Here is a 14,050-nt window from a genome sequence, read left to right as displayed (position 1 = left end):
TTGAGCCTGCTTTGTTTTTCTCCTAGTCTCTCTCCCACAGAAAAAGTAAGTACTAAGACCAAAACTTAATGAACGTGAAACTACTACACCTGGGATGGAGACCTAGGATCATAGAGTAATTTAAAGAGAGAACAAAGAGCTTGCTTAAGAGCAGCTGTTTAGCTGCAACACTAAATTTAGAACCTGTGCAACTTTATGCACTCTTCGGTCCACTTGTAGTTATTCATAGACTCTAAGGTCTCTAGAAAAGCTGAACATTAGGTAGACTAACAGCTGGAACAGGGAGGAGAAAAGATGAGATCTTCATTGAACAAGCAGAATGGCAGAAGGAGAGGAAACAAGTGGAAAGCTGTAACAGAGAGGCAGCAGATGAGGGGAGAGACTGGGATGTGATCAGGATTAAGGGCAGCTGGAACTTGACCAAGACGGCTGGACATGGGTGAGTGGTAAGGTGTTTCATTTTTAAATGACCTCTTAAAACCAGAAATCATTCTGAAGTGGAGACTTGAAGCTGTACAGTGTCACTTCAAGCTTGCATTAATTGATGTGGATATATTAACTGGTCAAATACTGCTTTCCCCCTGGAACCCCAGTTTCTCTGCTCTCTGGGGAGAGATGAAACAGTGGAATGTAACAAAGGGGATGGAGGCTCATAATGAATGAGATTGAGGATTGCAGAAAGACAAAGGAGGTGATCTCATGATCAAGGTGGTTTAATGCTACCCTGGAGGAATTAGGGTGGTTTTTCTTTTCTCTGCAAAAGACTTGTGCTGAGACAAGTCATTCTGGGATTGGGGGGTGGATATTTTCTACAGATGGCTCCTTGATTTTGTGCAGAAACATTGAGATCATGGAGTTGTGCTCACAGAAGTGCTACTTGTCTGCAGCTGTTGCTGAAAATGCCAGTAGTTGTATTTCAGACATAGAAGCTATTATATTCTACAAACTATTGTGAGATATAAAGACATGGATATCTCAAGCTGCTCACTGAAAACTGTCACACTTTCACCAGATTTCCCTATGTTTCCTTTCCTTATCTGTAAAATCAGGGTAATGGTACTCAATCTTCTTGCTGCATCTGTTCACCAGTGTTTGGGAGGCAGTCCTAGGCTATGGTAATGTGCAAAAAGGTACAAAAGTTCAAGAGGAAATTAATGACTTTATCTCTGCAACACAACTTGAATAACTTGTAGAAAGTGTGCCATGAGCTTTGAACAATAACAAAACAAAGTATAGTGGGATTCATTTCACACAGAGCTGCGTTTGGTGCCTACAAAAAGGCTTTCATTCTCCAGACCAAATAATAGCCCAGGAGAACTTGTAAAATACTGCTGGTTCACACTTCCTCAGTTTGAAACTGTGATAACTCTGTGTAGAGCATCATACTCTTTGCATCCACATACTTTGTACTCTGTGGCTCTGCTCTTTGAGCTGTGCTCTTTCCCTCATTTTGGTTCCTCCTCTCTTCTTTTTACAACAATAATGGACTGTTTTCTTAAGTTCTGGTAATTTTGTAAGACAGTTTCATAAAAAGTATTTCAAGGCTCAAACCCTAGTCTGCCATGGGTAGCATATAACCTCAGTGTAAGGCAACCGAGAGGGTAAAAACATAGAATTAAAAAATCACTGAAGTGATACTCTAAAATTTTAACAAGATGCTACTTGGTGAAACAATTCCAAAGGATTCGAGTAAATTATAGAATTGTAATATGTTTTAGCCATGACATGAAAGTATGAGAAGCAAGCTATGAAAATTACGTATCTTGCAAAAAGTTAATTACTGTTCTCTAAATTGCAACATAAGCATTACCTGAAAGCATGCTGTTTTAGACAAATTTCTAAAAAATCCTAAAAATCTTTGTATGTCTGTCTTCTGGACATTCAAGACATTGCATTTGAAATATGGCTCTTCAGCAGTTCTTAAACAGTTCCTTTGGACATTCCAAGGCTGTCTCAGCCAGGGCAGCTAAGGTTAACAAGACCTGTTAGCATATTGTGTTGGAAATGTCATTATTAATTTACCATGTGGTTGCTGTAGGTGAAGATCTGTCATTTTGCATCAAAGGGAAGATTCATGAGCTGCTAAAGTAACTGACATCAGGATTTTGTAGGTGATCCTCCAATATGGGCAGCTTTTTGGGTGATTGCCAGTTCAGGCGTGGGAGCCTAATGGAAGCACACCTTCTGTGAAAGAATGCAGAGGGCTCTGTACACAGAGCAGAAATGGTGCCGGACAGTTGAAGAACCCTAAATGTGCAAAACTAATTAATGCTTTCAGGAGATCTGAGAGCATTATACCACATGGCAATGTTTCAGTATCAGCACACTCTTTGTTAACAGTCCCAGAAGTCAGTCCATGTTCACCACGTGGAGCACCTCCTGACAGAGCAGCTGTAGGTGATGTTCTTCCCAAAGGTAGACAGCATGTGCCACACAGTTGTCTAGCAATGTGTCTTCATCACCCTTAAATTCTAAGCTGACTGCTTGCCTTGCCATATCAGATTTTCAGTGCAGCCTTCTTTCAGCAAATGGATGAACCCTCCAAAACAATGCATTTGGTGAAGTCACTTCAAGAAACAGTCCTCTGGAAGTAGATAGTGGTCACTGTTGTCTTCCTCTGGTATATTTAACTGCTTCCTAGGCAATTAAAGGTCAAGCAAAATTGCAGAGTGAATTTCCTAGCCAAGGGAAACTTGTCAAATACTTCTGCACAAGTTGGTAAAGAATTGCAATGCCTGGCCTTGAAGAGCAGAGCGTATTTTAAACCATGAGGGACGGATAGAAAAATTGGCCGTTAATGTCAGATTCTTCCAAAAAGAGATAAGTGTGCAAGGAGAGGAGTGGTGGGAGTTGTACTAAACTGACTGGAATTGCAGTGCTTCTAGTAGGCATCCACAGTACAAAGTTGGGAAAAGTCCACAATTCTTAAGGTCCAGCAGCGGTACAGGAGGGCAAGGTTATTCACTGAAAGAGGCACAGGTTGCTGCAGAGGAAGCAGTGAGTTACAGTGGGGCAAACATCGGTCTGATGTAAGCTACACCTGTGCAAACATGGTAATAGTGTATCAGCCCAGTGCGGGGTGTGGCCACAGTCCGCAGCATCTCATTTATTGGGAAGTGGATTCCTCCTTCTCCCCCAGGACACATTACCTTCATACCTCTGCCTTAAGCACTGGATGAGACAGAAGTGGATGGAAAGAATGTGGACTAGCCCACTCTAGATATTTTGTGAGCAGCTCTCTTGTTCAGGGACATAGTATAACAGGATTTATTCTGGCAAAGAATCATCATTAGCAGTTGCACCAAAAGATTGTAATGACAGAAAGTCTTCCTTATGTGTTACAGCTACACAGCATTTTTATGATAGATCACTGGAGCTGTACTGTGATGACTTCACATGGTTCAGTCTTGGTCTAACCCAGAATTCAGACATACCAGGCTAAGTTCACTTTGTACTTTGCAGTCACTGCAATTCTGAAATTTTCTAATTTTTGAGGAGTATCTAATCTTGCCAATATACTGCTGCTGTTTGTTTGTACATGAAGTTCAGATAATTTAGGGGTAGGGGAGGAATATAATACAAGTAAAGAATGTGTATGAAATATTGGTTTATGGTCAAAATTAATCTATCTGCATATCTAGAAACAAAATCAAATGTCTGTATATATTCTTTTTTTACAGCTCCGTCAAGTAGAAAACCAGGGGACCCTCTGGTTATTTCTGATATCAAGAAAGGAAGTGTTGCTCACAGGTAAGACATTAGAGCTCCCAATAAAAATCTGTTTATGTGTGTAACCAGCCAAATTGAAGTTAAACAAAGGAAGCTTGTAAGAGACTGTGCGCCTTTTTTTTTTTTTTTTTTTTTAATAAAAACTTTTGTGAAAAGTTAGAAAATAGAAGGCATATTAAGAAATAATTGTCCTAAAAATCCGTCTTGTTTCTATAATCATGTTTAGACCTTTTAGGATACCTTTCTTTTAATGTTACTTGAGTTTCACGTAAGCTTGTTTGCTTGTTTGCAGAACTGGGACGCTCGAGCTGGGTGATAAGTTGCTGGCAATAGATAATATTCGACTTGACAACTGCTCCATGGAAGATGCTGTCCAGATCCTTCAGCACTGTGAGGACCTTGTAAAGTTAAAGATCCGCAAAGATGAAGATAATTCCGGTATTAGCAATGACTATTGCAGATCCATGTGTATTTTCAGGATTTCTAGAGCACAGAGGAATTGTTTTAATTTTTAGTGAAATGTTTTTTCTAAACATGTCTGGTTTATGTTAATGACAATCAGAAAACATCACCTGAAAAGAACTTTAGAAAGAATTTTTATGGTATATAAAGAGTTTAATTTTCTTACTGGCTATGTTGCTTGCAGTAGCACTGCAAAATTAGGTCTTCAGTTCGCTGAAAAGACAATTGGCCCTCAGGTGCAGCTATATAAAGTTGATCTCTTTCTTACTAGAGTATTGGGACTTTCTCTGCTTTTAAGATTGGAATCACAGTTAGCAAAGCACGGAGGTTTCAGTTCTCCAGCAAAGTGGTGTAGTGAGTGCTTTGTCCATAAACCTTTGACCTTGGTACAGCTGTTCACATGCTCAAAGGTAAGTAATACTTTACACACTGTGCTGGATATCTGATGGAGGAGCCATGTCTGATCAGCCCAGTGGAATAATGGATCTGCCATAATTTTCTACACCTACACCTCTTTATAGTCTCATGTCTTCCCCACTGTGGATTCCATAAGAGCAGAATTTCTACATGGAGATAATAAAGTGAGTTCTGTTACACAGTGTAGTGCAGAGGAAGTAAGACAGTTATAACTACTGTTACTGCTGTTGTTTATATTACAAACTGGAGATTCACTTCTCTTCAGCTCTGTTCAATCTCCCAGCAATAAGGCACAACCTGCCATACTTTATTATTTGAAATTAAGTGCAGCTGTTGAAGTGGTGTTTAGAATTGCATTAGAAGATTCTTTTCCTTTTTCTTCCTCCCTCCTAATTGATTTGAAAGCAAACAAAGTATCTTTTCGGTATTATAATACAAAGCAAAGGCAGCTGCATTTATTAGCTTGAGCAAATTGTTGCAGTAATTGAAGTGTGGGTTTCAGTCTCCACCCATAGAAAATAAGATCTTGCTCTCTTAGGTATTGCACACTATGGTATCTGGTACAGATTTTAGTCTCAGTGAGATTCTTATACCATGGTTATCTTTTACACACTCATATTGCTTGTTTTGTAATTAAAAGATAAATCCATATAAAGATCTCACATAACTACAGTGTTTTATCCAGACATGACTGGTGTAAGTGAACAGATTCAAATGTAACTGGACAGCTACTCAGAAACCTACTGAAAAAAAATTCTTTATACAAATTGTTCTTGTAAGAGTTGACTAAGTGTCAAAGCATAAATGAAAGTATTTATAGCAGATTTCAGGTACTTTGAAATTTAAAATGAGTGAGTGTCTCATGAAATGTTAAAGAAAAAATATTTAGGAAACTGGCATAAGAGTAGCAAAAGTGTATCTCAGTTAAAAAAATTCTTTGTGTATTTGCCAGTGATTTACTTATGATTTTTTTTTTCTCACAAAGGAAGAAATGTGCTGCTCAAACTCAACAGAGGAAAATAATAAATTCCCTGAGAAAATAAATGCCTGATGCTAGTTGATGAGTAGGCATGAAGCATTCCAGAATGTTTTGTAAAGTAATAGAAGCAGAAACAGAATAAAATTGAGATTTAAACTTTTTATTTTTCACTGCATGTTTTTTTGAGGAAGGTGAGGCAGGGAATAGGGGTCTCAGAGCTGTGTTCCTCTGAGCCACCGTGCAGCTGAGGCCACAGCAGGATGATGCATGTCAGGTGCTCCCCAGATCCTGCTGCCCTTGTCACTGTATTGGTCAGATGTTGTTCTGATGAGCAAGAGGCCAGTGGGCAGAGCAGAGGCACTGCAGCACAGAGGATCTACTTTCATTAAATGTAGTTCCCAAGAATTTCCCACAATTGCATCACAAGAAAAGAAAGATGGAAAAATCTCAAAAACATCAGACCCATAACCATAGTATTTGAATTATATCTTATCCCCAGATGAAGGTGTGTTTCCAGAAATTTTTCTCTTTCCTTTTCTTCTTGCCAGCTTCCCAAACTGAGAACAGTTTTAAATCCTGATTAACCTAATGGCTACCTCCCTTTCTTGAATATCACCGTTCTTTGCTTTCATGGCAGAACTGGCCTTCCTGGTGTATTCAGGCCACATGTATGCTCTGTTGGATAGCTTCAACATTCTGCTCAGCATAACATTCTGCCAATAATTTTCTGACCTACAGCTAACCAGAAAACAGACATAATGGACCAGTCTTCTTTCCAGTCATTCACAGATATCTATAGACTTCCAACTCTCATGTGGAAGAGCTGCTGATGAGCAGCAACTTCTTATTCACTTTGTTTCTAGCAGAGAAATATTAGCATTGTGTCAACCCTTGGCAAGCATTGGCTATTACATTTTCAGTTAGCTTGGCATGTTACTTTCCACCCTTCAGTTGCAAACACTGATGGCAATGCCCCAAGTAGGCACGAAAACCCCTTTGCTGAATAAACCCCACTAATTCTTCTCTCCTTTGATTCTCTGTGTGTAGCATTTTCTGTACACAGATAGCAAGGAGGAAATGGCAGGGATGGGGGCAGGGGTCTGAAGATCTAAATTTTCTGGAAATCGGGAAGAAACAAAGCTTCAAAGATATCAGTGTTCCTCCAGCTCTGCCTGAAGTACCATGTTCAGTACTAGAAGAAGGCAACTCTTTGAGCCTTTGCTAGTGATGTAGGTTTGTTTTTTTCCCTTTTTAAGCTTTTCTATTTACAGGAGCAGAAATGGTAACATTTGAATTTTCTAAGTTGTTTTAGTTAGTTTTAGTAACATTTATGGAATGTGCATCCTAGACATTTTCCACATTCAGTGAACTGCTCAAAATGTCATTACCCACAGATCTAGGAATATTTGCCCACCAGACTAGTCATCCTGACTGAATACCAATATCAGAACATGAGCTAGAAAGCATTTTGATTTGAGGAGAATTCTGACATTTTAAATTATAAAATATTGCTTCACAACTCAAAGATACTGCAGTTGATTGCTCTCTTGCTGTGGTTGGGTTTTGTTTTTTTTAATAATAGGTAAAGAGCATTGTATAAATACAAGCACATTTCTTGTTGCTGCAATAGCTATTTGAGTATTGTTTAAGGAACTACCTTGTATTTAAATTTACTCAGTGATGGATTCTTTTCCAGTTCTGATAATTGTTTGGTGAGATAAAATTTCAAAATAATACAAATTACTTCAGGCGATATCATGAAATAATATCTAATGGACTTACTATTCAGTTTAGTTGATAATTCAGAAGATATTTTTGATTCTGTTACACAAAGGTCAAAACATGTCCATCAGAAACGTGGACTGTTTTACAAATACAGCTGCTCATTTTGTAATGACTTTTGACTTTTCCCAGAATTCTTTTAGGAAAGTTTGGGTTTAAGATGTTCAAATGACCGTTGATTTTAAATACCTTCAATTCAGTTCAAGGAACAGATGAGTGTCAGTATTTATACACAGTAGTAACTTGCCTTTTCTCTAATAATGTGATGCTGCGGCAAATAAGGTCAACAGCCTCCTGGTCTGCAAGAGGCAGAGCTTGGCCAGCAGGTCAAAGGAGGTGATCTTTCTCCCCTGCTCAGCACTGCAGAGAGATTTCTGGAGTGCTGGGTCCAGTCAATTCAATGAAGAGGGCACAGCATCTCTTCTCTGAGAAGAGGCTGGGGGAGATTGGACCACTCAGCCTGGAGAAGAGAAGGCTCAAAGGGGGAATCTTACTAGGGTGTATAAATATCTGAAGGGAGGCTGTAAAGCAGACAGAGCCAGGCTCTCCTCAGTGGTGCCCAGTGGCAGGAGGCAATGAACACAAACTGAAACACACGAAGTTCTGTTAGAGTGTCAGGAAACACTTCTTTACTTTGAGAGTGACCAAACACTGGCACACATTGTACAGAGAGGTTGTGGAGTTTCTACCCATGGAGATATTCAAGAGCCAGCTGGACACAGCCCCGAGGAACCAGCTTTAGTTTGCCCTGCTTGTCCAAGGAGGTTGGACCAGGTGGCATCCAGAGAGCCTTTTCAACTTCAGTCTGTGATTCTGTAGCAAAATAGCCTTAAGTTATAATTTAATAGAAAAGGCAATCTAAAGATTTTACAGAGGGTAAAATTTTGTCTTAACAGAATGAAGGGAATTTTTCTGTTGACTTGTGTCCAGGTTTTGGCAATAAGAATTGCATAATAGGTAAATGATTTTTTTTAAATAATCCAGTGGAATGTGATTAAAAATTGTATCTAAAATGTGATCCTTTGATAATGTTTGATTACCAGTCACTAGACTGAATATGCTATTTTTTTCATTCCTTCTTTCATAAGAAACCAATTGCAACCCCTTGGCATTTATTGCAGATGAACAGGAGAGCTCTGGAGCAATTATTTATACTGTTGAGCTCAAGCGCTATGGTGGGCCTCTTGGAATTACAATCTCTGGTACTGAAGAGCCCTTTGATCCCATAATCATTTCTAGCCTTACAAAAGGAGGATTAGCTGAAAGGTAAGTTGGAAAGAAAATTATTTTTTAATATTCTCTTTGTCAAGATAGAGGTCGTTCTGTTTACCTAAAACCCCTAATTTTCATGGGTTAGCAATTTATTTCTTTATAATTCTCCAAATCTGAGTTTATAATCTTTTTGCTGTTGTTTTTTGATCAAGCTCCAGGAGCATGAGCACGATGTACATACTATACAAGGCAGAGGACTGTGGTCTAGATCACCAAGGAAAACCTAATCAATCAAACTGCTCAATCACAGCAACATTTTCACAGCCTTTTAAAACCAGTAGGCTTGTATAGCACAATATAAAGCACTTCATGTGTCCAAGTTTATCTGAACTCATCATCCACTTACCTGCCACTGCATCTGTATGTGAACTTACATACACCAGAGGAAGCATTATCAGAGGAGCAGAAATGCTCCTCATGGTGAGGGATAGATATAGAATAATGAAAACGGTAAGGATTTCTGTTATTTCCCAGGCTGGTTGAGTCATTGAAACTTGTACCTTTGGTAGTGGTTTCAGAAAGAACTTATAGCACACAAAACATGATTCTGTGCACAGCCAGAACCATTCACACAAAAATACTTTATTTTTTCTTGATTGACCCCTCCTGAAGACCAGGAAAAATAGCTGGTAGCTTGCTCACACTGCTTTTTTTTTTATGTTGTGAGAGTTCTAGAAACTTGACTCATTTTAGGAGTTATTAAGCTGTCTGAGATTGCTCTTGAGCAGGTGGGCTGCAGTGAATATCATCCACAGGTGATTAACTCAACTGTCACAGTAACACAGAAATCCACATCATGCCTCAGCTCTGCTATTGTCACTACAACAAAGGTGACTTGCTTTAAGTGTCTCTAACAAAAGAATTACTCTGTGACACAGCAATAAAAGCAAAATAAAAGGAAGAAAGGGAGGTGAGACTTCCATTTTCCAAAATGCAAAGAAATTGCCTTTGTTGCCTTTTACACTCTCTTCTCAATGTTTTACTTCTCTCTCATATTGTAGGACTGGGGCAATTCACATAGGAGACAGAATCCTAGCAATAAATAGTAGCAGTCTGAAAGGAAAACCTTTGAGTGAAGCCATTCATTTATTACAGATGGCAGGAGAAACTGTCACCTTGAAAATCAAGAAGCAAACAGATGGTGAGTGTGGCCAAGGGTACCATCCATGTGTTATTGCAGATTAACAAGCATTTAGGCCATCCATGGAAGAGCTTTGTGTCAGGAGTGAAAACCAAATTCTCAGAACTGCAGTAAAGCAAGGATCAACACCTTTTTTTATATAATCCCATTCAGCTACCAGTCCCAAGAAATTTTCTGTGCCTGTGGGTCACGTGAGTGAACTGAGTGATGCTGAAGATGAAAGCTCTGCTGCACAGAAATCTGGCAAGCTCTCGGACATCTATTCCACTACAGTCCCAAGTGTTGACAGCGCAGTAGAGTCATGGGATGGCTCTGGTATTGATACCAGCTTTGGAAATCAAGGTACTGTCAAAAATACAATCAACATTTAAAGCAGGAATTATTGCCTTCATGGTTGACCTTCCTTTGCCCTAAGCAGAACTTTTTATCTGTACTAACTTTTAACCCTGTACTTCGTAATGTGCTGCTGTCTCATTATGACCACACACCTTGGCAGGCAGCATGATTTCTTGCACTTAGCTGGCCTCAGATTCATTCGTTCATGAGGATGTGATGTGCTACAAAGCATTTATCAATACATTAACAGGCTTTTGTTAGCTTTACTGACACCTGAACAGCTTGGTCCATAGCTCATCCACAACTAAATGAGTTTATCCTTCAAGTACAGATCAATGCAAGGCACAGAACGCTCTGGAGATGTTCATGAGTTTGATGCCCATATGCATTAATTTTTGAATGACAACAGATTTATTATAAACTGCTGAAGGGCAACATTAGTCATTGCCTATGATTTGTAAATCTTTTGTTTCTTCCTCATTCCACCAGTATTAACATCTAACTCTCAGCTGTCAAAAACAATCATTCTGTTTAAAGGCATGCTTTTCCATAATGATAATTTTTTTCACCTCTCTCTGACTATTATTTTATATAGGATTTTCAAACAATTTCAAGTAACACATGTTTATTTAGGCAGTAAAGGATACCAAGAAAAATAACTTACACATAACTTCAGTGTTTTATGCATGTATTCCCATTGCCTGGCAGGTATTTGGACAGATAGATCCTTACCTCAAATAATTTTTTCACTGGAGTTAGAATTTGGATAAATTTGTCCCCTTTCCTTAACTGTGTTGGTCAGTTTATCAAAATAAGTTATATTAGAATTTTCTGATATTTTTAAGTTCTAATGAGAAGTATTGCTGAAAAAGTGCCAGAATGGTAATTCTCATTTTCTGGATGAAGATATTTGGAGCAAATTGTTCAGCTGTGGAAAGGATTGAAGCCCAGAATGCTTTCCAAAGTCCTGATGATTCGGATGCTGTGCCAAAGCTGAACCAGTATCTCAAAGCGGATTTTTTTTTTAACTCTCTTGAAAAAATCAGCCCAGACTTGGCCAGATACATGGCACCACAGAAACAGCCTGAGTGCAAACAGATTTGTGCCTTTATCCCTTGGTATCGTGGTGGCCCTCATTTCTATTAAAGTTCATTCTGACTTGACCCATCAAGCTGAGTTTGGCTTTTCTCCAAACCTTTCTTGGCAATAAGCACAGACTAAGCAAGCTGAGGAGTTGGGGGAATGTTTCTGGAATAGCAGATAATGCTTTATCCTGTTAATTACCAGTTTAATGCTGGTGAGCTATCTTTTCTCTCCTTGAATTAATACCCCATTTTGTACCTTTGTCTTACGTGTCTGCCTTACTAATCCAGAGCCTTCACCACACAGCAATCACATCTTCCCAACCAATACCTCTCCTAGAATCTGGGACTATGTTAATATCTGCCAGTTTGCTGGAAAATGCTCACAGCTCTGTAGTTACACAGCATGTGAGGGAGACAGGTCTAGACTGATTTATGGAAGCAAATTACCCTCTTTAGAGGGGTGGCAGCAGTGATAATAGTCATCAACAAAATAGTACTTCCTAGTCCAATGTGCACATCAAAAAACACCAACTATAGACCTTAAAAAGTAATATATCAAGGTGAAGTATATTACATATACATGTATGTACATATACGTGTATGTGTATGTGTACATACATACATGCACACACACACATATATATAATGTGTATATATTATGTATATCAGTTCTACCATACTGGATTTTGCTTAGTAGATCAGCATCAGCTTGTGACCCATTGATCCATGTGTTCTTCTTGATACATCACTTGGAAACGGCTTCCTGCTTGGAATTCAAATTACACCTGTTTCAGTTAAAGAATTACATGCTTTGCTGGTATGATAAAAGCACCCAGAAATATACTCTGCAGATACAAAAGCCATCTGACACCACTTACACAGCCTTGAGACACTTAGAAATGGGTGACAGAGACGGTGTATATTGGTCCTGGGAATGTGTGCCCATTGTGAGACAGGCCTTTCCTGAGCTCTCAGAGTCCTAGCAAAAGGGGACATGAAAAGGAGACATGGGATTTTTTAATGCATCTTTGGAAACTTTTTTCAATACTTCTGAAGCAGTTTTCTTAATAACACTGCTTTAGTTTTGGGCATGTTGCATGTGACCATGTTAACAGATATTTAACACATCCATAACATGTGATTTATTCACTACTGTCCAATCTAAGATGTCAAATTGGAATTTGTAAATTGTGGCAGTATTTAAAAGTAAATATAGAAGCAGCTGAGACATAAAAGTAGGAGAACAGTGTTACACATATTTAAGATTTTGCTTTCAGTAGACTTTCACAAGACAAACTCTAGAGCACACCTAATTCCAGACATAATCTAGGTCAAGTAATCTGGCTACAGAAAAAAATAAGGTAACGATGACAAATTCCACAGTTTTTGAGAACCCAGCTTCAGAGGTGTGCTTCCCTGTCATTTCAGCACATGCATTGTTGTAAATTAGTAATTCACCTTTTTAGGACACACCTATCAGGCTTCAGGATACAACTTCAATGCCTATGAATGGAGGAGTCCCAAGCAGGCCAGTCTGTCCCCTCCAGGCAAACCACGGAACCACCCGTTCCACGATACAGGGCTGAGTGACGACGAGTGGGATCGACCTGCAGCAAGCACGTGAGTTCCCCTACGAGTTTCTGTGCTCTGCTCTGCAGCTGCAGCAGTGCCTCAGGAATGAACGCTTTCTGTCTTGAATGAAATTATGTTTTTCTAATGAAGCTGTAGCAGCTCTTACTTTAAATATGAGATACAGTATACTTCGTTAAACTTATTGGAGTGGATTAGTGGTCTTTATGGAGGATTATGATGCCAAAACCAAGACATATATTTATTTCAAGTTACTTCAGCCAATAAAACACAGCATTTATCCCTTAAGAATAAACAAACAAAAAAATTAGGGCATTTCCCTGGGCAAGTTTCAGAAAAAAACTGATCTGTTTTCCACTCCACAAAAATAAACCTAGAGATAATGTGGCTAAAGACAACTGATGAGTTAATAGTTTGTCTTCTATGAAAATCATTTTGATTTGGGCAGAGAAGCACGAATTAGTCTTCATGCATAAATGCTTGAGACTTTCACATTCAGTAGGAGTGATTCAGTCGGAGTAAAAAGTGATCCAGGCACAAATGTCTTGTCTAAACTACTGGCATTTTGCCATGCATTTATTCCTTCTCTCCTGAGAAGTAAACCTCATTTTCAGTTAATTTCTCTGCAGACTAAAGAAACGAGGAAAAAAATTTTACTTCACAATTCCTGGACATAGTGAAAAACCCAAAAATCTCTTATCTTCTATCCTGAGTTTCCTTTTCTTTTGGATTTCTTAGTGGATCCACTGCAGAGACTTGGGTAATTTCTGCCAATGAAATTGAATCTGCCATCCTCAGATATGGGAAGACAGGCATCACAGTAAAAGAGATTTCTGTGCTCTTTGCACCCACCCTCAGGACCTGCAGACATGCATGTCCTTCATGGTGTGCCAGCACAGTGAGCCTGAAATCCCAGCCTGTGAAAAACGCAAGTTTAGTACTAAAAAAACCCCTTCCTGGTGCCTGTATAAACATACTGGGTGAGGAAATCCATGAGGTCCAGTCTGTAACCTTTGAAATACAAATCAAGGCAAAGTTTAGATGCTGCTTTCAGAATCTGAATGACAAACCATCTGATACAGCCCATGGCTTTGTGGCATTTTGTCTGAGACAAGCCTGGCGAGGTGACAGCTAAGATATGAGCAAGTGTGAATTCTCAGTCCCTATCCAGCTCCTTTGGCCCCTACTTGCAGAAGCACACTGGCAGTTTTGATAGGGTAGTAGTGGACAGTGTTTAAAAAAGGAAATTAGATTGTT

The 14,050-nt window shown here is 39.1% G+C and overlaps 1 protein-coding gene across 7 annotated transcripts in view; it reads left to right on the top strand.

Annotated features, from left to right (window-relative positions):
* GRIP1 (glutamate receptor interacting protein 1) overlaps positions 1-14,050 on the top strand; it is a 231,377-nt gene that overhangs the window by 201,358 nt on the left and 15,969 nt on the right. For all 7 annotated transcript variants that reach the window (XM_040061326.2, XM_040061325.2, XM_040061327.2 and 4 more), the window contains 6 exons: positions 3,681-3,750; positions 4,022-4,167; positions 8,491-8,635; positions 9,643-9,782; positions 9,936-10,124; positions 12,670-12,823. In XM_040061326.2, coding sequence (XP_039917260.1) covers positions 3,681-3,750; positions 4,022-4,167; positions 8,491-8,635; positions 9,643-9,782; positions 9,936-10,124; positions 12,670-12,823 — 844 coding nt within the window. The remainder of the gene's footprint in view (positions 1-3,680; positions 3,751-4,021; positions 4,168-8,490; positions 8,636-9,642; positions 9,783-9,935; positions 10,125-12,669; positions 12,824-14,050) is intronic.

The sequence above is a fragment of the Hirundo rustica genome, chromosome 4 (genome assembly GCF_015227805.2).
Source record: "Hirundo rustica isolate bHirRus1 chromosome 4, bHirRus1.pri.v3, whole genome shotgun sequence".
In the NCBI taxonomy this organism is placed as follows: Eukaryota; Metazoa; Chordata; class Aves; order Passeriformes; family Hirundinidae; genus Hirundo; species Hirundo rustica.
Note: the sequence above shows the minus strand (reverse complement) of the source record. Positions and strands in the feature narration are given on the sequence as shown.